The 25,982-nt window shown below is 42.6% G+C and overlaps 1 protein-coding gene across 2 annotated transcripts; it reads right to left on the reverse strand.

Annotated features, from left to right (window-relative positions):
* Positions 1 to 1,340: 1,340 nt before the first annotated feature.
* Positions 1,341 to 25,982, reverse strand: lin7a (lin-7 homolog A (C. elegans)). 2 transcript variants are annotated; one of them, XM_026363958.1, is made up of 6 exons: positions 25,898 to 25,982; positions 15,600 to 15,718; positions 9,536 to 9,607; positions 5,314 to 5,523; positions 4,741 to 4,956; positions 1,341 to 3,115 (listed from the first exon to the last, which is right to left on the reverse strand). In XM_026363958.1, the coding sequence occupies exons 1-5, from the start codon at positions 25,932 to 25,934 to the stop codon at positions 4,741 to 4,743; spliced, it is 654 nt and encodes a 217-aa protein (XP_026219743.1). In that variant the 5' UTR covers positions 25,935 to 25,982; the 3' UTR covers positions 1,341 to 3,115. The 2 variants fall into 2 exon arrangements, with proteins under 2 accessions (XP_026219743.1, XP_026219744.1); XM_026363959.1 differs by having other exon boundaries at positions 1,341 to 4,956.

The raw sequence follows: 25,982 nt of genomic DNA on the forward strand, positions 1-25,982 counted from the left end.
ACGGAGCTCTTTGGAGAGTTAAACCTGGCCTCAGGCAAAATCTGTCGAAGTAAAGAGCTGCAAGGAGCCAAAAGGTGACGGTTGCACTGTGGGAACACTGGGTTTCTTTAGCTATTTTAAAATCAGGTTTCTGTGAACTGATGGGAGGTGACATGTTCTACTGGGGGATCACTTCACTTTGTTCTGGGCTTTTATAAATGTCTAATGTTGATTTTTGCAGTTTAGAACATTTAATAGCATCAAAAGTGTAAAACCTCGAGAACATTTAACAGTTAGAGTCCAGGAAGCTGGCAGACGTCCGATGTGTTGATCAGTGACACGTGATGAATCCACACTGGGACTGTGCTATTATTTCTCATGTTTAACTAGTTAAGTTTCTCATATAAAGAAACATCTGGTATTTAGTTGTTAATTATTAGAAAAGCTTCCATCAGAGTTAGTGAAAAGATGTAGTAGCTTCAGTGTAAATTAGATCATCAACAGATAAAGACCAGAAATAATGAGTTATATAGAAATATGTTGAACTGCTTTTAAAATGTCTCAAACTAAATGAGACAGATTCATTAAGAGAGTTTCATTAAATCACTTGTTGTTTTGTTAGTTTGATCGTAACTGTATTAATGTTACGATGAATTTAAACTGGAGTTAATTTAGTATTTTGATTGGTCGCCGTGGACAAACACTGTAGTGATGTCGTATTCTGTTCCTTTATGACCTCAGTCAGAGGTCAGTGCATCGTTAAAGTGCAGACTGAGTGGTATCAGTATCTATATCTACATCTATGTTACCATAAAACAGGAACACTTCACATTTTGATCCTGAGGAAGTTCAGACTCTCTGCTCCTGATTAACACCCACGGACACGTCACCCGCACTAATCTCACCGACAATCTTTGGTTACGTCCTGTAAAATTGATTATTTGGGATTTTAGTACATGGAGCAGCCTGTACGACAACTGCTCTGTACTTCTGCTGTCACTGTTTAAGTTTAGTACGTTCAATTTCCAACAGTCTCTTTATTAGTTTCACTGTCTGCTCTTTGTATTGAACCAACAAAAGCCCATTGACTTTCTGTTCCAGGCCTAAAAACCTGGAGAGAAGGACATTATAGTACAAAAGGTTTAATCACTGCAGCTTCAGCAGCCTCAGTTAGATCTGGGAAAAGTAAACGGTGACAAGGAAACACAGAAAATTACTATAACTACTGGTAATAATGTAAAGATAATGTAAAGAAACTAGTAGAAGCACTCAGGGCTTAAACAGGAGACAACATGTGTGTTATTGTGCAGACTGACTTATTCTTTTCAGTAGAGGAAACATCATTAAACGACAACAAAGAGTTCACTGTACACAAGCACATAGATTTATTTATACAAATATAGTATGTATAACAATTGCATATCAACAGTTTGTTGTCTTTTTTTATCTTTACGGTAAGTACAGGACCATCAGCTTCAAAAATGCAAATAATTTAAGAAAGAGTACCTGTGACTTAAAGATACAAAAAGGGATCTGGATCCGTCACACTGAGATGTTCTGCTTGGACAATGAACGAGAGACAGAAGCTTTGGAACATCCGACAGAACCTGACGCCTGAGGTCACCTGACACAGAAGTTTAGTTATCAAGTGACCTCAGGGCTGTCAGGTTGTTGAGGAAATGCTAAGATCTGGCAGCGCAGCACATGTTCGCATGTAGAAAAACACTCGTGGATCAATTAATCTGTGATCTGCATTTTAAAGGAAAAGCAAATGAAAATGCAACTGAACAGCTTTTTGTTTGGTTCCTTATTAACCTGGTTAGTCTCTCCTGGGGAAATAGAATAAAGAGGCAGAAACAAAGGGTCAAAGGGTCAAAGACGCTAAGAGTGAACAGAAAACAAGAAGTCATCACAGACACAAAGACCGACAGTGATCTCTGGGAAGTTTAGTGGAAAAACGAAAACAAAGTAAAACCCACGAAGAGAGCGCTTAGCACCGAAGATGGAGAAGATGCAGAAGTAAAGACAGATTACACGAACAGGAGTTCTCTCACAGGTACAGAGGAAGAAAAGGAGCTTCAACGTTCCCACTCAGCGTCCCAACGCTTCACACTGATTGTCAAAATGAAAATGAGTGGAACAGGTCTACTGCACATGAACGAGCACTCAGCTGTCGGACAACGAATAGATCTGAAATAATCATCTGCACGTCTACATAGTATTTAAAAAGAACAATAAACCTTTATGTTAAATCTCTGATTTCATAAACTATGAAAATAAACAGAACTCTATCACTTGTACTTTGATTTAATTCCCACTTCAAGCTGAAACTGGCGACATTCTGTTGTCGGGACTGAGTTCAGTTCAGTGGAGGTTGATTTGAACCTCGCTGCAACATAAACGTCTGGTGATAATTGAAGTTATTGCACATTATTTGCACGTCACCTGTAAATCAATAATCTCTTTAACTGGCACAGAGGACAGATTTGGTCGGAAGCTGCCTAAGACCCCGTTTGCTTTACAGCGAGTTCCATTTGCACGTTTTCCACGAACCTTTTAATCATTGTACGTTTCCAATTGTGAATTTAGTGGTGAGATGTGAGACGGGAGAATGGGGGTTATTGCTAAACCTACAAGATACAAAATCTTTTCTTGCTACAATATAGAAGGTAAAAAAGAGTTTACGTTTATCCAAACAGGACAAATGTGACAAGAAGAAAGAAAAAGGTTCGTTCATACAGAGACACAAGCACCAGTTGAAGAATCAATAGAAACACCACTGTACAGATGATATCGAACGGCAGCGGCGCCACAGCAACAGATATCGTTAAGCAATCAAAAATGGATGACTTAACAGAACTAATGCAAGAAAAGGGCTTTTAATAGGAGTCACAAGTGGGAGAACAACTTAGAAAAGGGAATACAAAGTTAACATGGATGACTTTCAGCGCTCGCCCCCCCTCGAAGCACCAATTTCCAGACAAACGACTCGTTGTTTTTGCTCAGTAATCTGTGGAACACTGGAAAGAGGAGAGTAAGTAAAAGAGTCTTCTACTTGATGGAGAGAGAATCCTTTGGGAAGGTCTTTGACATCCATCTTTTCGCTCTCCTTCACTTCTTCTTCTTCTGGAACAACCTGCAGGTCAGACAGGAAGAAACAAGCTGAGAGCGATGCCTCGATCTGACCCTTCAGTCTGTTTCTGAGTGGAGTCAAACTGAACGAATCAGCTCAGAGGACGTTTTAGAAATGAACCTTTGCTTCTGCACCTGTCAAATCCTAGACTTTTATTGTGGAAGGGGAGACATTAATACTTCTCAAGTTATATTTTCATTATTTCTCATAGGCTTGAATCTATATTTAGATCTGATCTCTTTCACATTTTCTTACACGAGGAAAGATTCAACTGTGAGTATCGAGGTTGTTTTACTTTGAAAACTGCATCTATTCCACTTCACCAGCTTGACTTCCTCCTTCAGTCTGGACCTTTCCGTGGGTATGTAAGCATGTTCTTCACTCTTCCACTTGATGCTACACGTGTGATCTAAAGGTAAAGTGACTGATTTTCATTTGTTAGTGAGATGACTGGTTGAGATCAGTTGTGCACGTGTGGCTCAGCTGTTCATTGTTTTCCAAAGCTTGTGTACTGTTGACACCGTGTTGGCAACATGGAGCCTTAAGTGAGTCTGTGTACAGAGAACCTGTAAATGTTTGCACAGTTTGAAAACAGGGTTAAAAACATCTGATGGTGGTTTTAAAACTAAAATCCTCCAGTGGGTCTGATGCTGTTTAAATGGAGACCGGTCACCTTGCATGAAAAACTTCCTCCATCATCAGAACAGTTCAAACACTTTGTAAAAATAAAAGCTGAACTCAGACCAGTGTTAGCAGCTCTTTAAATGTGGAAAGTTAAAGTGAGATGTAGAAGGACAGAGAGAGAGAGAGATGAAGCCCAGGCACACCCGTGGCTTTTGTTACACTCTTGTTTTCTTGTACGTGCCACTTGTTCCAAAGCAAATCTCTGCGGTCAGCATGCCGGCATTGATAAAACATGATCCCTGCTCAGTTCCTTGTTTGTAGCTTCACCACAACACAGTGTTACAAGCTCTCAAACACCTTCTCAAGCTCTGCTGTGCCAAGTGCAAGACAAGAAATATGCTCGGGGGATTTAGCATCAAACGGGCAGTGCCACAGAGACCTTGGACACGTGCCGCCTCTGACACGTCGGGGAAACGCTTAAATCATCCGAGACGCCCGAGCAGAATGAGGCGTAGCGTGATATCATTTAGCTTCATGGTCTGATCAGCGTCTGAAAAGTTTCTCTTTGCTTTTAAGTTTTGGGTTAAGCCTGAATAATTCACTGGCGGCGTGAGTAGTCATGTTTGCACAGGACGTACTGAGGTTGCAGGAGGTCAGCAGAGATGGAGATGCTCTATCTCCACCTGTATCTGTTGGAGACAGCTACAAACTACATGATATGAAATAAGTAATGGATTTTCTGACTAGTCACCTTGAAACAGGAACAACTCTGCATATGCTCATCTGGAAATCTGGGAATGTAATATTCACCCAGTTCTAATACAAAACAAAAATAAAGATCGATGTTGAAGCTCTAAGATAATGTGGATTTGTCTGGATTTGACCTTTGACACTCTGAAGCTAACTGCCTCCTGGCTGTAGAGGTAAATTTGAAATATAGACGTTAGAGTTGTATCAGTCTCCTTGCCCCCCCCCCTCACCCTTAAAGCAATGAAGCGCCTCACCTACGACATGTGGTTCTGCTGGGACGCCAGGTTCTGCTGTTGCTGCTGCTGCATGAGGAGCTGCTGCTGCTGGCGCCTCCGAGCCGTACGGAGCTTCTCGAAGCGAGCCTCCATCTCCTCCAGCACTTTGGGGGTGTAGCGAACCACCAGCTTCACGCTGTCTTTGGCTGCCTTCAGCAGCTCCACCGCTTTCTCGTGGTGCTCTCCCTCCACGCTCTGCACGGGGGGGTCAGAGACACAGAGAGAGTGAGTGAAAGTTTAAAGGAGGCTGATTCCAACATATTTACCCCCTCAGTAAAAAATATTCTTTAATAAAGTGATCTGATGTGAGGATGATCAGCTTTGATCTGTGGCTCCTCTGATTGTTGACTCACATCAAACTAGAATCAAACACGGCTCCGTTTTGCTGCTAAAACATTTCAGTGGAGGATATATAAATATATATATATATTTTTTGGAAGCAGGCTTAAATAATAAATGAGGGCAAAGAGGGTTATCTGGTGGCTGCCTCCAATCCATCTATGGAGCCCCTCCCTCCATGATCAGCATCAGACTGGGACTGTCTGGACTCACCACGCCGTTCACAGACAGGAGCTGGTCCCCTCGCTTCAGGCCGCCGTGCCTCTCGGCCACGCCGCCAGGAATGATGCGGGAGATGTAGATCGGCGAGTTCTGCTCCTTGCCGCCCATCACGTTGAAGCCCAGGCCTTCCTCCGTCTTGGGGAGCTCCACCACGCGCGGGTGAGAGTGGCCCTCGCTGGCTGCGAAGGCGGCGACTGTGGCCTGAAGGAAGAGAAACAAAGTGCAGTGAGTCTGGAGAGAAAACGGTGTGTAAACGGTGAAAACTGTGTCCAACTCACATCTTATACACTGACTGACTATCACAGTTTGAATATTAGAGCAAACACACCTCCTCTCAGACGGTTCTTCAACCACTGGCTCTGACATTTAATAATGAATTAGTGAAGTTTGAAACCAGGAAAAAAGAAAAATTCAATGATAATTTAATGATCAAGGCTCTGAGACATGTTGTTATGCTGCTCACAGCTTCTGCAGCTTTTTCTCAATAACATGACTTAATATAGGAACTTTTTCTATACTGCTCCTAAACATCGAGGTTTATTTAAAGACACGGGCACTTTGTGAACTTTTAACATATTGTCCTGTAGACTCTTATTGTATGAGACATATTTACTCGTTTTAACTGTAGATAACTCTACTTTTACTTCTCCTCTAATTGTTTTACTTCTTTCTGTTGCTTTTGAGAGCTGAGGTTTTGCAGTGTGACAGCTGTGTGCATGAGACAGGAGCTGAGCAGTGTCCAAGGAAAAGCTCAGTGCTGCAGGGAACTGGGCTGAGAAGGAGGAAAGACACAAACACAAACTACTTTCACGTGTTATTGTTGAGTATCACTGTCAGCAGGTGTGTCGGCGTGTGCTGCAGAGGGAGGGAAAGTCTTTTCAAACTCTTCTGCAGTGATGTTGAAGGTGTATGCAAACTGTGAACCTCTGCTGCACCTTCTCATGTCTGCGAGGACGGCCATAACAAAGCGGATTTAGTCAGGCCTGGGGATTTAGACTCCGTGTAAGAAGTTCTCCGGCTTTCTAAGCACAAGGATCAACACATCCGCGTTCACACTGGAGGAGCAGCCAGACAACTTTCAGCCTCTGCATTTCCACCAGCTGCGTGAAGTTGCTCGCTGACTGTGGGGTGTCTTTGAAGCACATGGAAAGCTCCTTGTATGGAGAGAACAAAGCAGCCAGGAGCTTGTTAGCCCGGCCTGGGAAAGCTAATGGCAGACGAACAGAGAAGGAGACATGCCGTGCCCTCTGATCCACAGATGCGTTGCCACAGGTGCTTCACTGTCAGGTTGGCATCACTTTTAATATGTGCAGCAGGTCGGGATGAGGGGGGGCGAAAAAGTAAAGGAGGTGAGGTTCTGTCAGAAGCTTTTGCAGATGTGTATCTAAATTCCCCAGCAGCAGACACTTTGAGCTCTTTGACACTCCCTCCAAGCAGCATCCCCGTCTCTGCTCGCTTCCATATTCATCAGCAGCTTCATATCCACATTTCATTTGCTGCTCGTCTCCCGCTGCCTGTTTTAATCTGGTTATTATAGTCTACTACTTTCACCTCTAGCTCCTTCTCCTTCCCTTTTTTATTCCCCGGCTCCTCCCTCATGCGCCGTCCTGCTGTGAAGTTATAATGCAGCTCCTCAGCATGCACGCCGTCGCCTCGCAGCACATCGACCTTCACCAACTTTATCTGGGTTTCTGAGAACAGAACAACAATCTGGCAGATGGCTGCAGCCTCTCACACACAGGAGGCATTTCAAATGAAAAGCTCAGACATACACTGTAGGACTGATCCTTTCTAAAGTTGCCCGATCATTTACTCGCTGCATTTTCTTCTTTCACAGTTTCCTGTGTCGATTACGATCAGTAACCAGGGCCGTGGGCCAGGAATTAGAGACTGAAGTGATTTAATTAATGAATAAATCTGAGGAAATCAAGTTGTTCAGTGAGTGAATTCAGTTGCTGCTTGGTCGACTACTGTATCTCTACAGATATAGCTGTGTGTCCCACAGCTCGGGCCACTAGCCGTGTGCTTAATTACCCAGTGGAAAAGCAATTGTCATTCAGATTTATGAGCAATAACTCCTCAAAGTTTGGGCTGAAGAAGGAAAAGTAGCTTTTAAAGCTGATTAAATCATGTCTTGAGTGCTGCTTCAGGCTCAGAATAAAAAGACAGACGCTTCCTTTTCCCAACTTAACTGTCACAGTTTCTTTGTGAAGTCTAGTCGTGTTGTTTTTTTCAGAGCAGACAGGAAAATAACGAGAGATGCTCCAATGTTTATTTAGCTTTTTACCTTTATTATTGCTTTTGTTAATTGAGAGATCGTGTTGAAGAAAAATGAGCATTTGTTCGTTTAACGTGTTAATTACTGATCTCTGCAGGTATCTGTAGGTGAACCAGTGTAGTTTCACATCCGAGCATCACTTGCGACTCCAGCAGCAGACTTAGCACACAGACGCAGCTACAGTACGAGACGCATCGATCTCCTCAACTACTCTTAACAAGAAAGTGAATCAGTGTGTTTACCAAACTGTCCTTTAACCAGGTGTTCAATAGCAATTACAGCCTGCAGAGAAGCGTTAGAGCAGCTACAGAGGTAGGAGGCGGTCAGCAGCTCCCATCACTTGAAGCCTTGTCCACTCTCTCTGCTCACAACTGGCTTTGCTCTGTTTCCATCAGCCTCTTTTATTCACATCGTCCACCCACCGCCTGTGATGTGCTGAAGAGGAATGGGCCCAGCTGGACAAAGCACTACTGAAGGACCAGGAAGTGCTCTCATCTCATCCTCCTCGTCCTCCTCCTCCTCTCCACGTGAAATCAAACAAGCTCGCTGTCTTTGTTTTCTTTCATAAAAGCCCGTGTCAGTGCTGATGAAAAATCCTGCTCGAGCGACCGGGTCAAGCTCGTCTCTCTTGTATTCTGAAATGTGCTCATTCCTTTTCTTTTCCACTCACTCTGCAGCTTCGTCCTTCCCCTGTCATCCAAACGTGATGTTCTCTAAACAGCAGGAAACAAAAACATCTGTCCGCAACATTAAATAGTGAAGAAGAAGAATAAACTGGGTATAAAAGAAGAGCTCCATCCACGAGCAGACGTGGTTAAATTAGTTTGATTTGACTTCACACTAAAAACTTTAATTGAAATGAACAAAATAATGAAGTCGGTTTATGACACTGAGCCTGTGGGACGTGTGAAAAGCAAAACAAATATGTGTTTTTATCACTAACAACGAGAGTCCGCTGGATAATTCTTCATCCAGTTTGACATTAGTGGTGCTAACAAATGAAATGCGTGTCCTCTGGGTCAGAGCAGAGCAGAATAAAGATTAGATGAAGATCTAGTGTCTGTTCATTGGATGAATCAGAGAGAACATTATGTGGAACTGGAGAGAGATTCACAGCTCAGCTCAAGGGCGTCTGGTAAATGAAGACAGTTCCAGTGTGAGTTAAGGTTGAAGAGCTGCGATTTATAGAGGATTTAGTTTGATCTAAATACAAAGAGATCTACTGACGAACGCAGCTGCTTATTTATCTGCATTTGCTGGTTTGTTTAGACGTGTGAAACAGTGAGTTACTCTGACTGGACCTGGTTTATGAGCAGGTTAGAGAAATATTAGGAAAAACATTGTTTATGTTTCTGCCTTTAAAGGAAATACAAGAAATATATTCACTGGCTGTTTTCAGTGAATGTTAATTTCTCTTTTCAGTCGGCTGCTCAATCAGTTCTTATGTCTGCAGCAGTTTGAATCTTTTATGAAATGCAGACGTTCATTAGAGTTACAGTATGTGGGATTAATACAGGCTGCCCCCTGATCCTGATTCAGTTTCTGATACTGTTATGGTAAATAGCAGCTTTATATTTTTTTATCTGTTCTGTTGTAGATCTGTGATATTAAACAAACAAAACCTCAGACAATTTTCTAGATCAAGCAAACTTAATCAACATTCAGTATAATTTATTATAAATATAATAAAGTTCCATAATAACACTCGAGGTGGGGCTAAACTTTATTTCACTGGCTCTGATGTGTTGTTGCTTAATTACACAGACACGCTTCTATTAAGGGACATTAGTAGAATAGTTTCTCCAACAGAACAGATGAAACTTCTATTATGGGGTGTTGTGATTAATGTACAGTTCACCACTCATTAGTTACAGTTTTCACTGGTCATGCTGATGTTTCTAAAAACCTGGTGCAGACCCACACAGCAGCTCTTACCTTAGCCGTGGCCCTCGCCTGGTACTCTGGACAGCCGTTCACTGTTATTGTTTCATGCATGTACTGGTACACCTGAAGCAGACCAAGAGAGACAGGTGTTGTTATTGTGCATCACATGGGTGAAATGTGAAATCACCACGCTGCTTCAAGCTTAATCTGTTGAGGGTGTTAGTTTGCAAAGGCACCAGCTCAGTATTTGTGCAGTACCTCAGCTGTGTGCATTGAAGAAATCTCAACCTTTAGCTCAGGACATGGAGCCTTGGTCTGGTCCTACTGTTCTGAACAGCACAGAACGTGCACTGAACAGGTGCTAATACATCACTAGTGGGCCTGAGTCGGTGCTAAGACATGGGTTTCTCTGTGTAATCACTAAGGTGAACAGAATCGGTGCAGACAGCTGACCTTTTCTAGTTAAGGTGTGTTTTAATGGCACTGTTTAAAGAAGAAAAGAGGTCAAAGACAGTAGTGTGGAATAAGGATGTGTGTTTAATAAACTGTAATGCTGAAGAAAGAACAGTGAGAGAGTGGAGATGGAACTGCAGGAGTCTCAGAGGAACTGTGTTTGTTGAGCTGGTGCAACTGACAGAAATAATAAATTACAGCAAAGATGATTTTATTTCACTGCACAGGCTTTTAAGTACAAACACATGTACTGGTTTTAATTTTACAAGGTGATGTAACACTGCAGCAAGATGGCACTTTCAGATAATTGAGCAAATGAGCAATCAAATTTTAATCAGGCTAATGATCCTGTACATTTCTCAGAAGCAAAAAAAGTCCTGGTGCAAAACAAACTCGTCTACGACACATTAGATATTGTGACTCAGAAATTAATTTTAATGATCTGTTTCCTCTCACTCTCATCAAAGCGTGGCAGCTTGCCTGAAGCGAACACGCCTCTTAGCTTTGACGTAGCAGAAGACACTGTTACAAAGGCCTCGCGGCTCTGAGTCATCACAGTACTGGATACTAGGATACAAACCACCAGATACGTGTATGTACAGGTCTCAGAGTGCGAAGACATGTCTCTGAGCGTCTGTTGTCTTATTTGTTTATAAGTCTCAAAGACAAAAGAAGCTCTATTAGAGAGTGCAGCCCCGTGTTGCAGACGTCAGCGTGCTTTTGTAGATTTGCAGCACTGATGCATTTAGAATAAAGGACCCTGCGGTCCACACATATTCAGCTTCACCTTAGCACATGTTAAGACTGAACACAGTCGTATAAATGCCATGAAGAGCAGAGAGGCTTCCTGCTTCCTTCAGTTATCCTCTGCTGCAGCCATTTACCACCTGTCACACACGTAATGTGTAACAATGCTGGCTTTATAAGGTATTCAAACATGGAGTGAGACGCTTTTGTAGGAAGAAATCTGGAAGAAATATCTGACTCTCTAGCTCACGGTGGGTTTATCAGATCATTTTGTTAGTTAACAGATTATTAATGCAGCTTCTTCTCTGTTTTTCTCTGTTTATTAATCAGATTTATTTTTAATAATGCTTATCTTACAGACGTCTTACAGTGCTGGTAAAAAGGCAAAATACGATGCACGTTTAACATCTCTATGTGTTTAAGTTGAATGCACTCTGCTGAATAACTGAGTCACATCCGAGGACAAACAGCTGTGTGCTTTTCAACGCCACCCTCCTCTTTGTCGTGGCTGCACTTTGCAGCCAGTTTTCCTGCAGGCATTTCTTCAATTCCCTTTTTCTACCTTTGCTTTCGCCAGACATCTTCAAGGCTGTCTTTCCCTAAAAAGCTAATACCCTCGCCTCAGCCCTCCCTCCCCCACATGTTTCCTTCCCGCTCGAGTCACCACAGTCGAACGTGGTGAAACACACAAACAAACCCAGAATCTTCCTGACAGGTCACCGGTGCTGGCACCGACACGGAGCCAGAAAATAGACAAGAGATGCCTGCTGGGCAAAGTGACGTGACAGTCCTGCTTGTAACCATGGCTTCCTGTTTCTTCTACTGAAGCAGAGAGAAGGCGAGTGAGGGGGGGTTGATGTTGTTGGAAATGGTTGAAAACCAGTGCAGGACGTAACAATACGATGCACCTCCCCTGTCAACAGCACCATGGTACACTGGGAACACACTGAACTTGAACGGATTGACCTAATGTACCTGTCATCCTCTGACTTATGTGATGGGAGGTGGAGGCAGTGATCTGTGCTGGAATGAGCACAGATCCTCGGCCCTCGCCCGCTTTTGCTTTTATAAAAAAACAAAGTCAGTTATGTTGATTGAAAATCTCTGCTGAAGTGGAAAATCAGCTGCAACGTTAGAGCCGATGAAGGATGCTGTCTCCGCGGCCTGCCTTTCGCTCTTCCTGTGTTCATCAAGTGGGAGTCTCTAACCCATCTACCACCAACTCCCACTGTCCGTCATTTCCAGATGGTTAGCTGTTCCACTCATCTCATCTTGTGTCCTTCCTTTCTCATTTGCAAGGCTGATTGACCCCGACAACTCATTCGGGCTGATGCAGGGAAACGAACGCAGAGACACAAGATCCCCCCCATCTCATGCTCGTCGTCAACGAACGTGCTTGGAAAACACAAGCGGCTCTTCAAGCTCTGTCTCTTTGTCATTTAGCCCAACACTGCTGAACAGGCTCTTTTCCCCGCCGTCCATTCTTCATGTTGACAGCCTGCTTGTCATCCTTAACAAGGTTGATTCATGTTCACTAAATTCTATCAACGCAGAGTAGAGGATCAGCTCTGGAGCTGGACTGTGATGTTTTTAATCTTTTTAAAAAGATCAGTATGCTCAACTCGTCACGCTCTGTGACGGCCTAACAAACTGGTAAATGAGCTACGTCACGTGTGTGAGGGAGGAAAGAATCAGATCACATATGACATAAGAAACAACATGAACGTGTACCTGCAGTCAGAGTGAATTAGACTTTCTCCACGTTATGCTCATTTTGTGGTCATTTTATCTTCAAAGTGCTCATTTAGATTCCAGAGTGGTGCTTTTATGGGCCTATGGGAAAGTCCAGCATCTGAGATTTCAGAGGTTTCGAATCCATAAAACAAACAATGAGAAGAAAAAGATAAGAGTGAAGATGATAATATGGATTCGACTGCCTTCTCAGCACAACAAAATGTTGCTGTTGCTCAGCAGACTTTGAAATTTCACAACTTAAAGCTCACATTACCACATAAAAACACGTCAGGCTTTCAAATCAATCTTCTAACTATATATAGCTCCAAAGAACACAGTAATGGATGGAAAAGTGTTCTTGGAAATGGATTATCAACAATATCTCAGTCATTTTTCAGTCTCTGTACATTATTATGTCTGACAATGCAGGAATAAAACAACATTTTGACAAATGTTAGCAGTAATGTGGAGAATGCTGAGTGTTTTTAAGCTGCAGTTCAAGTTACTCCGTCTACAAAGTGAGCAGATCATCTGGTGGGAAAGTGAACCCTGTGGTTGGGAACGCTTTCTCTTGTCACAAGCCAACACTTGTGCTCATCAGGCCATTAGCTCTAGCCTCACTGTTGCTGTACCACTGAGACCCCCCCTCCCACACTTTGAGGCTGCCTCCTAATTGTTTCTGATGCAAACTGTGCATCAGAGGACACAGCTGCTGAGAATTGTGATATTCCACCATAACCACTCCTTTAATGCCCCGTGTAATAACTGTAATAATCTGTAGTATGTACTAGTCAGCATGCACAACCTGTGCTGCAGCTGGCTCAGCACCACAGATAGAAGCTGTTGTATCAAAAACCTGTAATCGACTACAACCCTAGTCATCCTCCCTGACATTAACTCCAGCCCACTAATCCCTGAGCATCTCTGCTGGTTTCCCTAGAGACTGTGTTTAGCCATGACTCTGTGGGTGAAGTGGTCTGCATCTTTGCTACTTGGCAAAGGGAACCTACTGTTGCTGCTGCTGCTGCTGCTGCTGCTGCTGCTGCTGCTGCTGCTGCTGCTGCTGCTGCTGATGATGATGATGATGATGCCCTTTTCAGAGGTTTTGGAGGATCATTGTTATTGCACTCCAGTGACTGGCACCGACACCAGTCAGCCCGTTGCCAGATGTGCAGTTGGTGCCAGGATGTGCCAGCTTTCCCGTGCAGGGATGTGAGAGGAGAGGACCAGCGTTTCTTCCTTTGTGTCACTTTGCATGATGTCAGAGGGTTTATGTAATGCTCTGTCAGAGGTCAGAGGTCAGAATCAGTGTGGGAGGACTTTCCACAATCGTGATAAGTAAGTGGTTCCAGTGAGGGTGTGTTTAGTGTTTTGACTTTTTTTTTAAGTGAAGTATTGAGTTGCTTTGCCTAACGACACATACAGCCTGGTGCTGGACACAAACCTCCGTTTGTACGTTGTAGACAAAACCTCAAAAAGGTCTGTTTGACTTAGAAATCTCTGAATTACAGACAGAAATCAATCCAAAGCAGATTATTTGTTTGTTCTGCAGCACTAAAATCGTATTTGATGCCCTTTTAATTTACAACACAGTTCCCTCCAGAGAATGAAGCGAAGCTTGTCCCCAACATACTGATTACGTCCACTAATTGTCTGCTTTCATTGCACGACAGATTACATGTTCACTTTGTTTACAATTAACGTGCAACACCGAGGCCACAGCAGCATCTGTCATCTGGTTCCCTGCTTCTCAAATTCCTGTTTGCTTAACAAATTCATGTCACCGGCCAATGCTATAGTATATCACCACAGACAGGACACTAACTATACAACATCTGTGGTTATCAGCCTGTGTAGTGGTGTCATGTAGAGTGAATGTGCCTGTTTGTTGTGTGCTGCGTCCTACTGATGAATGGCATTAAGATGATGGATCAGTGGGTGGCTGCTTTGCATGCATGTGAATGGAAATCAGAGGAGAAAACACAACTCCTGCTGGAGATTTGCACTCTGCTCCGTTCCTGTAAAATGCGATTCCAACCAATCTCTCTGTGATGTAATTACAATTCAGTGTAATAAGCTTATCAAACTCTCAAGTTAATGAAATGCTCATAATGTTTTCTGGCCCTGCCATCATTTAAATGTTCTGTGTGAATGTTTCATGCAGTAAAAAAGAGTTTTACTGTTCAGCTCCAGAGCAATAATCTCTGACATTTTCATTATGCAGCAGTCATTTGCTGATTGAAGAAATGCAACACAGACTTGAAGGAACACTCTGATTTGGCTGTTTTAGCCATAATTCCTCCAAAGTTAATGTCGGGTCGACTTTCGAAGCATCAGCAGTTATGTGAGAGCACGTTTAAGCACCACTGGATGCTGCACCATCATCAGGCAGTGTTATCTTCCACCTGTAGCCGTGCAGCAACTAGAACAAAAGGTTGAATAGTTGCCAGTCAAGTCAGTGTTACCGACAGTGTTGTCATCCTGTGCAGAATTCAGATAATAATGGAGAAAGTATGCGTCTGTAATACAAAGCCAGAGACCTGTGAGAGAGGCTGGACTATAACAAAAGAGAGTTGTGGGTGTAGCAGAGTTTATCTGAACACAAAAATAAACTAAATTAAAAAACAGAAATAAAATGGAGCCCATCTGAAAGTGTGTTGAGACAGAACTTCAGGCAATTTTAGACACGACACAATTAGATTTTCATTTCCTTAACAGAAAGATGAAAATGGATGCCGTTAAGAAAGAAATAACAAGTCCTAGTGTGAGAGGAAGATGGAGGGAGGTAAAAATATGATTCTATTCTATTCTATGTTCATATCTTCTAATAATAATATTTAATATTAATATGTTCACAGACTTGTGAAAGTGACAGGCTTCTCATTTCTGTGATATCTGTGATACGGAGGTATTGAAGTGTTAGACTGGATAAATATGCAGCAACCATGACTGAACAGTGAAGATCAACAACTTTAGAACAGAATCTCTGGGGAACAGAGCGTCACAGCTCCGACCTCAACGATCGATTGGAAGAGCAGCACAAAAACAACAGAGCGAGAAGTGAAGAAGTCGGCATGGGAAAGGTCATCCAAATAAAAAATAGAAAATCTCACAAGAATCAAAAGACACAAGTCATGTCAGCGTTCACGGACTAGTGGCTCCCTCCCTGAAGATGACTCACCTCTCTGATGGCCGTGCAGAACTCACTCTGAAGGACCTTCTTCAGAGACTGCAGCTTGTGACCGGGAACGTCACCTGACTCCTGCAGCTTCTCCAGCAGCTCGATAGCTCTGGCAACATCTGGCAGAAACAGGGAGAGAGAGCGTGGCTGTGAGCGTACATGCATGTGCGTACTGGTGCCACGGGGACAGAGGCGGAAAAAAGAAAAATCCAATTCAATTACATTAACAGCACGGTCACAAGAACGCGCTGGAGCGAATCAATGGGTGGGATAATAGAAACAGACTCAGTCAAGGCCGGGAGAAAGACAGAATAGCAATCTCAACTGTGGATCATTTGCACTGTCTCAGCTCTATATGTGAGAATAAAGGAGGGGAGGGATGAGTCAGGCACTCATTTGTTCAGAGGTAACACTTCCTGGTAGGAGCAGGCGCCACCAGGCATCGCAAAGCATTTACACTGCACCGCTAAGTTAGAGGCGACGACTCTGAGGTCGGCCGAGCTCTCCTCCCCCAATTAGCCTGCACTGAGTGAGTCTGCCAGCCTGGCTGATTAATTTCTCGCCCTCTGAAAATGACAGGCTGAATAGAGTCACATAATAGAACTTCCGAGAAGGAAGTGATTTGGTACTCAATCACCAAACTTGAGCTGCTGAGTCGATAACATGTTTTATTCAGCTTGTATGTCCCACACAAAGAAAGATGACGAGTGACGAGACTTTGTTCTTTTACACTTAAACGGATGCTCTGTTGTTACATTAACAGGTATTAAATATTAAAAAGACTTTCAAGTGTTTTTGATTTAGATCCATTTCACACTTTATCTAGTTTCTTTAGCATTATGTGCCAACAGCAACAGAACACCCACACCATGTTTGACTGACAGCTGAGCTGCTGGTTTAGATTCATGTCATCCCACCATCCAGCAACAGCATCTTTTTTCACGGCCCTGCACAGATCCAACCACGCTTTGTTGACCAGCAGAAAGGTGACCCATACAGCAGATTACAGTGCAGATCAGCCAGCGTGACGTGTTCTCTACTATAATTATGTACAACAGGTTGTTATTTTATGTACTTAGAGAATGTGCTTCAGTTGCTGTCCTAAGTCTGAGCAGGTCTTCCAGTAGGGGGCAGTAAAATACGGTGTCCCAAGGTCGCAGTCAGGTCAGATGGCGTGTCTGTTAGCAACAAACATGGCTACAGAAGTCCAGACGACAGTGCATCATTTGGCTCCTGCAAAGTCACTGTCGTTGCCATTTTGCAGTTTCTTTACACCGAAACAGTTTCACCTGCACATTCTTCGCGTTTAAACCTTCCTAGCGTAGCTGGAACCATTTATGTCCACATCGTTTGTCCAGAGTGTGAAAAGGGCCCTTACTCACAACACACACACACTCACACACACATGCACACACACACACACACTCACACACTCTAATATTGAATTGTGGGAATATAGAGTAACTCAATAAAGCTGACAGTTTACAGAGGAGCTTTCACAATTTGCAGACCTATGGGAGACAAGAGAAGTGCGACTCTCTGCTCCGCCTGTGTAAATACTGTACAGTCATAAAAAGGAAACGTGTTCTGTCTTTACATATGGAAATAACGAGCACGCCTCACAGAAATCCAATACCTGTTTCTATTTTAAGCGCACTGAGGATTACATTGATCTGCCTGAAATTGCACGTTTGGTTCCCATTGAGGCTGAATACAGTTTGTGAGAACTGGTCTGACGGGACCTGTGTTGCCAGATGGGAGTCGTCATCAGCCACTAATCAAACCGTTCTCCTCAGAGTCTCATATAAAAATATTATATATGTGTAAAATGGGCTCTGCTTAGAGTAACTGCAGCTACGTTCTTATATAATGCCTCAATTCTGATGTGAATCATCTTCAAAATACAGAAAATAGAACAGAGAAGTATTGTTCTGGTGTACAGGGTAGGGTATCTACATGTGGGGTGTTCAGGGACAACACAGAGAGTAGGTCAAATGTGTTTTGAAAGCATAGAGAGCCCAGAGGCTAACAGGTTTATTGTTAATGTATAGTTAATGGGTTGTTTCCTGTCTGCCCTGTTTTATGACCTCTCTCTACCCTCTAAGATATTTCTAGTTTGTTTTGCTCTTTTGCATTTTGCCCCATGTTTTCACTGCTAACCTGCAGCCGACCTTCGCCTCCATCAGCTACATCACTACACTGTGCTTTTAATTCATCTGCCTTGAGGGTCAGTCTGAGTCAAAGCTTTGCTTCACAGTGGAGTTTGAAGAGCATACAATGCAGGTTAGAACAATATGTGAGGTCGCATCAATCCAGTGTTGGTAGCTTAGTTTTTAATGAGTTGGTTCATTCAAAATGAAATAGAAACAGCTCCTGACTTAACGCCTAGTGGTACCAATCCTTGCACATAGTTTTCATTTTTATTCTCCCTCTCTCTCTCTCTCTACGCCTTCTGCCTCAAAACAATGGGAATAAACTGATTTTTTTTTTTTGCTTCTCACAGCTTGAAAACATTTTTAACAGCAACATGTCCTTTGCCAAACACAGTCCCAGTTACTGCGGATGATTCACAGACCATGCTGGGAGCAGTTTTTATAGGGAGTATTTTTCTGGAGAAAGTAGTTGAAGTGGAAACTGTTCACAGCAAAGTCTGTGGATTGTGGCGAACGTCTGTTTCTACACAGTTATGTACACCACTAAAGATCCAGCATGGTAAACATGGTTTTTGTCATTTCAGTAAACTAACCATTGTTTTAGGTGAACTGATAGAGGATGATAGATACATACAGAGATAACTAAATGCTATGACAAAACAATAAAAACTGACAAGAAATTCAGAAATAAATAAACATAATAAATGTAATGTAAGGAAATTATGTTAAATAAATATTAAAATGCATAAATACATAAAGATAGTCTGCTTATTTTTCCATTTTGCATTAATTTCAGCTTATATGAATTAGATTCATTTATGCACCAGAATCCACCATTTAAAACAGCTGCTGTTTTTCTAAGTGTGCTGTATTAAAAGTTTTAAGGAGAATGACTCGTTTTTTTAACCTGCATGAATATCAAAAACACTGAGCTCATAATGAGCTGGTACAATTCCAAGCAGCAAGGGCATCTGTCTAGGAGGTTTATGAGCCTTTTTTTACTCATTAAATGGAGGTCAAGGGCCATCCATGAGAGGAATCTTCTCCCGGTGCCGTTTTGTGCTTTCACATGCTCGTTAGCACCATTTCCTTTATCCACATCAAGGATTTTGACTGGGCGTTTGGAATTTAACTTCAAAGGTTGATATTGCAGACATTTCTGCTGGTGCTTTCATCTTGCTGATGAGAAGGGATGCATGCCCATTTCCTGATATAATCTCTGCAGCTTCAATAAGGGTAAATCTTGAATTTCATAAACTTTGCATCAACCAGACGAGCTGCACAGTTTAAATTCTATTGCTAAATGTTCTAGTGTCACCAACAGCTATTGTAATAACAGAAATACCTTCAGCCAGTTACAGTCAATATCTGTCATGTTCCTTTGCAGCTTTATCCCCATGTAACAGCACAGGGACACAGAAACTATGATTATAAGACAATGTAATTGCAGGTAATCACACAGAAATGAATGGTAATATGTAGTAATCATATAGCTCTGTGGTTCTCACTGAGCACCAGAGAGGTAATGAAATGTCTGCTCGCTCTGCACTGGCACATTTTTCCTTTAGTGCTTCTGATGATATCTAATCTCACACAAAATATGTCTGTGAAGATTTTCTGTCCTGTTGTCAAGCAGTTTTTACCCACACGGCAGATACTGTTGTGTCAAGGTATGGACTCAGTGTTGCACCAACACAGATCTGATAAACTGGCACATGATGCAGTGCAAGGCGTTTCTCTGTCTTTTGTTTATGTCTCCAACTCAAATGAGATGCAGGGTTTGGAGCAAATATGTCCCACGAGTGCAACACGCATTGCTCTGCATGCTTAATGTAAAAGTTGGCCATCTGATGATCTGTGTGACTGATCACAGCGGTGTAAAAAACCCCGGAGTCGAGTCACTGAAGGGTGATTGTGTTCCGTGACAAAGCAGCTGAGATGCCTTCAGGGGAATCACGATTACGTCACATTAACAGGAAACGATTCCCAAATCAGATGTGCGATGAAATGACATATTACATTACCTAACAGTCCTGCAGAGAGATGAAGAACAAAAACATGCCTGGGTGACCTTGGGCGCACTCATAACTCTGACACAACCATGAAAGGCCACAGTCGTCTCATGTTATACCTTCAGCTGAGAAAAGAGACTTACAGAACGAATGAAGCATCGTTCACAACAACACCAAGTCTGTGTTCAACACCTACATGATGCCTGTTATATGAACAGTCTATGAATAACTTCAGCTGAAGAGAAACACACACAACATGATCCAAGCCTCTACTATAGGAACCAACTCTGCTAACCTGTGTGCATTCTTCTATATTAGTAAAGGTTTCACTAATAACAATCCTAAAGTGACAAGATCAGGACTCATTCTGCAGCAGAGGACTTTTAAAGTTGGTAGTTTAGGCCCCTTTCAGTTTCTCACCACATTGTCTAATATGCCACCCAGCCTTCTTGCTCTCTCTTTTCATCTCGTCTCATCACATCTCTTGTTTTTGTTTTGACTACCTGCATGATACCAACCCCTGCTTTCGACTACTGGCACAGTAAACCCTGATTTGCATGAGCTGGCTGCCTCTTAGTTGAATATTAGAGTCCAGTCTAACCTACTCGATTTCACTATTCCACTTTAGCACTTCACTGTATGGTCTTGACTTTAACCAAGAGAGGTTTCAGCAAGTCCAGATGTGGCCAACATCAGTTTAGGGTTTTACATCAACCTCAGTGAATAAGATAAGTTAAATAAGTGCCAGACTCAACATATGTCTGAAGCAGACTGTATGTAATTAGATCAATCTCACTGTGTGGTCTGACAGACTCTTCTCCAAAATGAGGAGAGGCAGTTGATGCTGCTGCATCTGTGTGAAGAGTTTGTTAAAGAACAGTGACAGAAGAATTCATTATCTGCTCAAAAAAGCTTAGATAAACAGCATCAAGGTTTTGCAGTGCACAAAGGAACCGCATGAGCTGTAATTACACCGAACCTTTTGATGTCTATCAGGAGCTGTGACACCAGTCAAAGTAACTTCTACATAAGGATCCAGTCACACTGTAATGCACTGCTGCCATATTAACCAGAGCGATGACACCAGCAGAGATCTTGTCAGCAGTTAATTTCCCTCTGCTATAGTTAGGATGAGAGCGTTCTCATTAGTGATACTTACTGATTAGAGGAGCTAGGTTTAATGCAAGTTTTTTAATTACGTGCTTGTCAAGACTTCATTAAAATCTTTCCTGAACTACGTTTCATTACTTACGAAAGTTCATTTCATTTCTAAAATCTTTGTCAAATGAAAGAAGACCACACAACAATAATCTGCCCATTTTTTAACTGATGTTCAAATTACCATTAATCAATTCTGAGAAAGGAACAAAACTATGTCCGTTTCTGATGTCGGTTACCTAGCAACAGCGTTTGAAAAACATATATTCAGTTCGACTTCCTGTGTCAAACGCATGACCCCATGACATCAATGTGAAGTCAGCACTTCAGCACAAAAGGGAGTCTGAGGAAACAGGAGAGCTAAGAAAACATCCACTGTTAATAGGGCAACCATTTGGATTTCGATGAAAAGATAATTAAGGCAGAGTAAGAGTAAGGAGGTCTTAAAGGCTCTTACAGGAGGCCACACAGAAAGACTGGCTCATCATAAACACTGAGCTGATTTAATACTTTCAACAACACAGTGACACAAGAAAAGGACACACGAACACATGAGAATTCAATGCAGTGACAGGAAGTTGTGGTTTGGGAAAAAACTGAAAAAGGAGTTGTTGTGGACCAAAATAATTCCTGGAAGGAAATCAAAAAATCATAGATGGATTGTGATTTGTTTCTGTTTCTGTGCTTAAAAAAGCTTTTATACGCACTAACTATCAAAGTGCTGCAGCAGCTGTGTAGTTCTGTGTAGTGATTTCTCAGATATCAGGTTAAATACTGCACAAATCATAGGTCTCCATGATTCACAGTCTGTGTTCACACAGAATGAAGCGTTTCAAAGAATAACAGCAAACAAACTGTGATGGAAAATGCATAAACGCTATAAAGTGCCTGTTGCTGACACCGTCTGTGTGGCACCGTGCTCTGGAAACCCATTTCCCTGAGCTCCTCTCACACGGCTGTGGAAACAAAAAAAGAACGAGTTCATCCTTATCGTTGGACGTTTAGAGAAAAGGCACCGAGCTGAACGAAGCCACGGTGACATGTAATGAAGGCTTCAACGCTCGACAAGGCTCCACAACACAGCCGTCGGAGCTGTGTGCGCACTGGGCAGCGCTCCAGGTTTCTGGAATAATTAGTCCATTTCCAACAACAGGACGCGGCGTCGTTCTCTTTTCTGCACCTACATGTGTAATTTTGACTGAACTGCAGAGACAAATAAACACATCTGGATCAGACGCTGACCTCATCAAACCACGCGCTCACGATTAAATCTGTAAAACGTGAAGATCCTCTTTTAAATGATGACGCTGATCATTGATTGGAACCTCACCTCAGCACTCAGCAGATGACAGAAAAGGCTCAAATGACCTTTCTCTGAATCCACCTTTGTACCCAGAGAGATGCTATCTGGATGGTAGAATACATTCTGCTGAAAGGCTTTGCCATCTGCCATCGCTGCTTTGACCCGAGTGTCCTCGGTGCCCTTGGCAACTCTGCTACTAATCCCAGGCATTAAAAATAAAATAACCACACTCTGAATGAGTGAAACGGGACAGCGGGGTTTTACCAAACAAGGCCACACACACAGAATTAGCTGTAATTTACTCTGTTGTGACAATTCCCTTGAACCAGGACAAATAACACATTCCTTGAGGGTTAATGGCTCCTGCAGGAGTCTGAAGTGAGAGCAGAGACCGAAAACATCACAGTCTTCTGTCTCTAATTACCCGACAGTGTCCATCCAAGACAATTACTCTGAGAACCTTTATTGCTGTGTTAAAAAGGAGGGTAGAACGTCAGCGTATCAGTTCTCGTTCAGTCCTTCAAATCTCTGTGTGACTGAGAGCATGTGATGGAAATAAACTGAACTCAAATCAGTGAACCCGTCGTGATCTCTCAGAGGAGGAGCTGAACACCAGCAGTTATTCTTTTCAACGTAGGAGGTTGTAAACTGTAAAACAGGACTTTCCCACAGAGAGAACACACCAAAAGGAGTCATACTTATAAAAAGCAGGGGCTCCTCTCTAGCGTTGCCATTTTGAACTGAGGTTGAGAAGGAAGAACGCACCGTAGAGAAACCACTTAGAGTAGGGAACCTGCCTCTATTGTCCAGAATATATTTTACCAAGAAGATGTGACATTGAGTGTAAAGAGGACAATGCAGCTTTTGTCGAACTGAAAATCTGTTGCTTTAAAGCTTTTCCTGAGGTATTATCAGGCTGTAGGTGTCTCAGTTTCTCCTATTAACCAACAGCTGAATGCAAAACGTTGAAAAGTATTATAAATATATTAAAAGACTGATAGTTCTACAATTAGTGGGAATGGCTCTGAGCATTAATAAACATCAAATGCTAATAAAAGCTATAGATTTAAAGTTCCCTCTAGTAGTGATGTATGGAGATGCTCTTCTATCTTCTGTCTCTGCTTTGTTTATTTTCTGTACTTGTATGAAAATCTGTATGAACATGAGTGATGTGAAAAGGTTTCACACTGTTCCTATGATCAGGGAGTGGTGGTAAAGATACTCAGATCAGCCACAACAGTAACACCAGCTGCTGAAAGAAGACCCCACAGTAGTAAATACAGTGTACAAATACTGGATGTAAAATATTTACGAGGGAGTAGATTTTATGAGGAACTGCACTTGACATGTTTCTGGAGCCTGAAGGTTTTTTGCTCAGAAACACTGAATGTAAACTGAACTTTGGGAACCTTGAATTAACAGCAGAGCTGCTCGGCTTCAGGTCCTCGAGTCCAGACTGAAATATCTCAACGTGGTCCCCAAAGAGCAAAGTGATGCTGGTGATACACAAACCTCCAGTAAAACCAGGACATTGACATAGTTGGATTTGCCTCAGTTATACAGTGTTTGGCTTATTGTCACTGGTGAGGATCAGTGTGCTCAGCATCTTCACTGACAGCACTGTGCATGCTTCCATTAGCATTTAACTCACAGGACAGCGGTGCTGCCAGAACGGCTGTATTCTCGCATTATTTATTATATATTATTTATCTTTTATTCTTCCTTGCAGGTATTGTACACAAACTCTACACCTAGTCTTACTTATTCTCTAGCAAGACGAGCACCGCTCTGTGCTCTCACTATTTCATGGCTGAAAGGTTGTGAGCTCTGGGACATGCCTATTTGTAGCTAAATGCCAACGCTACACGCTGGTTTCATAAAATATACACAGAGAATCAAATCCATTGTTCTTGATAGGGCACTGGTGCTTGCTTATCATAGTCATTTCCTCCGACAATAACAGGAAGGCCAGTGATGTCAAATCTTTTCATCCTGCTGAGACCCATCAAGCCAAATGGGAGCTCTGGAAATGTCTGTTTCCTCCCTGCATGCGTTTGACAAATTCAGCGTCTCAGCAGCTTAAGCTTTCGCCCAAACTCCAGATGAAACTAGCTTTTGATTAGCAATTATAATGTTTTCTCCAAAGTGGCAGGAGCCTGTAATGTTCATCTCTCTCTCTCTCTCTCTGATGGCTCCAGTGTGGAACTATCATTACTATCATTACTGCTGCTCATGCCATTATAGCTGCCAGCCACTGACTGGTCAAATTCATGCCACAGCATGATCAGCCCCCCTGAATGAGGCTGAGGTCACATCTGAATCACTGCTCTAGCAAATGACTGAGATCACATCAGGCTGAATACTGAGATTTTACGAAGATGGAAGATGTTCCTGCTCCTTTTTTTAAAGGCTCAGCCCTTTTCTACCGTTCTTATATGATGAGAGGTGGATGGGTTCCATTGTTTATCTTTGCCTGCTGTGAACTTAGATTCGTTTCATGAACTCTGCATGGCACAGCACTTCTGCACCTAGAAGACTCTGTGATGTAATAGATGCACATGGACACAAATGTCATTCCTAATAGCAGCAAATGATCAATTATGGCTAACGACTTGGATTCCACATAAATCCGGTTGGATTACTTTCAGAATAATAATTTATGGTCCAACCACAGAGTATTTATAGTCCTCTCTTGTGCATTGGAAGTGCTGCTCCATTTCCTATGTGAGGCTTTTGCAATATTACATTTCACCAGCTGAAATGTCTTTGGTCTGAATGTAAGACTGGAGATTTTCTCTCAGTAGAGCTAAAAATACACACTTTTAACAAGTAAGTATGGAGATTTAAAGGGAGCCAGTGCTTCTCAGGAGTGTATGTAGGCCAGTTTGTATTTTTAAAAACCTGTCAGTGGTGTACTTGCATTGGACATCATGGTATAGTAAAAATTCACTGTAGGATTAGGGCAGTTTGTCATTAGAGAGACTATTTAAATGCTAAAATATGCAATAATTCATCCCAGAGGCATTACTGCTCCACTACAATAGGTCAGGGGATGCAAATATGTGTTGAAGTCATATGAGCCACAGTCTGCTGGGTAAATCCACCATATCATTATCTTATTACAATCTGTTTGTTGCAGAAAGTGCACAGACAGAGACGATCTGCATGTTGATCTGTGTGTGTGATGACAGCTCCAGCCTACCTGCCTGGCACCTGCTCCATTCAAACACAAAAGTTGTCTCCTGTCTATCAAAGTGGATTTTGATGCCAAAGCACCGGGGAGAGAAACCCGAGCTGTGACGGGATGGTTTTAGGAGGAGGTTACATAATCCAGAGAGGAGGACGCCAAACGCACCGCAAGCACTGTCACCTTATTCAACTGTCAGATAAATGGTGATGAATGAATGTCCATGAAGACCTGACAGCAGAGAAACGGACACAACAAACGCTCCTTTCTGCACAAACCCAGCGCGCACGGACCCGACAGGATGAATCCGAACATCGTGAGCGAATAATGCTTAGAAATAACGACCCGTACGGACAATCTGAAGGAAATCCGAGCTGCACACAAACACCTGGATCTACCTGGGGTTGCCAGTTTCTTCCCGAAGTTTTGAAAACGTTAAAAAACCCAAATGTGATGACAACAAAGCGAAGCTCCCAGCGCCTTACCTCGATCCAGAGTGAGCGGTTGGACCACTGTCGCCATGACTGCTGTTTACTGGAGACTGGAGAGACTAGAGGAGCTGCAGCATCA

Source organism: Anabas testudineus, chromosome 23 (assembly GCF_900324465.2).
Source record: "Anabas testudineus chromosome 23, fAnaTes1.2, whole genome shotgun sequence".
In the NCBI taxonomy this organism is placed as follows: domain Eukaryota; kingdom Metazoa; phylum Chordata; class Actinopteri; order Anabantiformes; family Anabantidae; genus Anabas; species Anabas testudineus.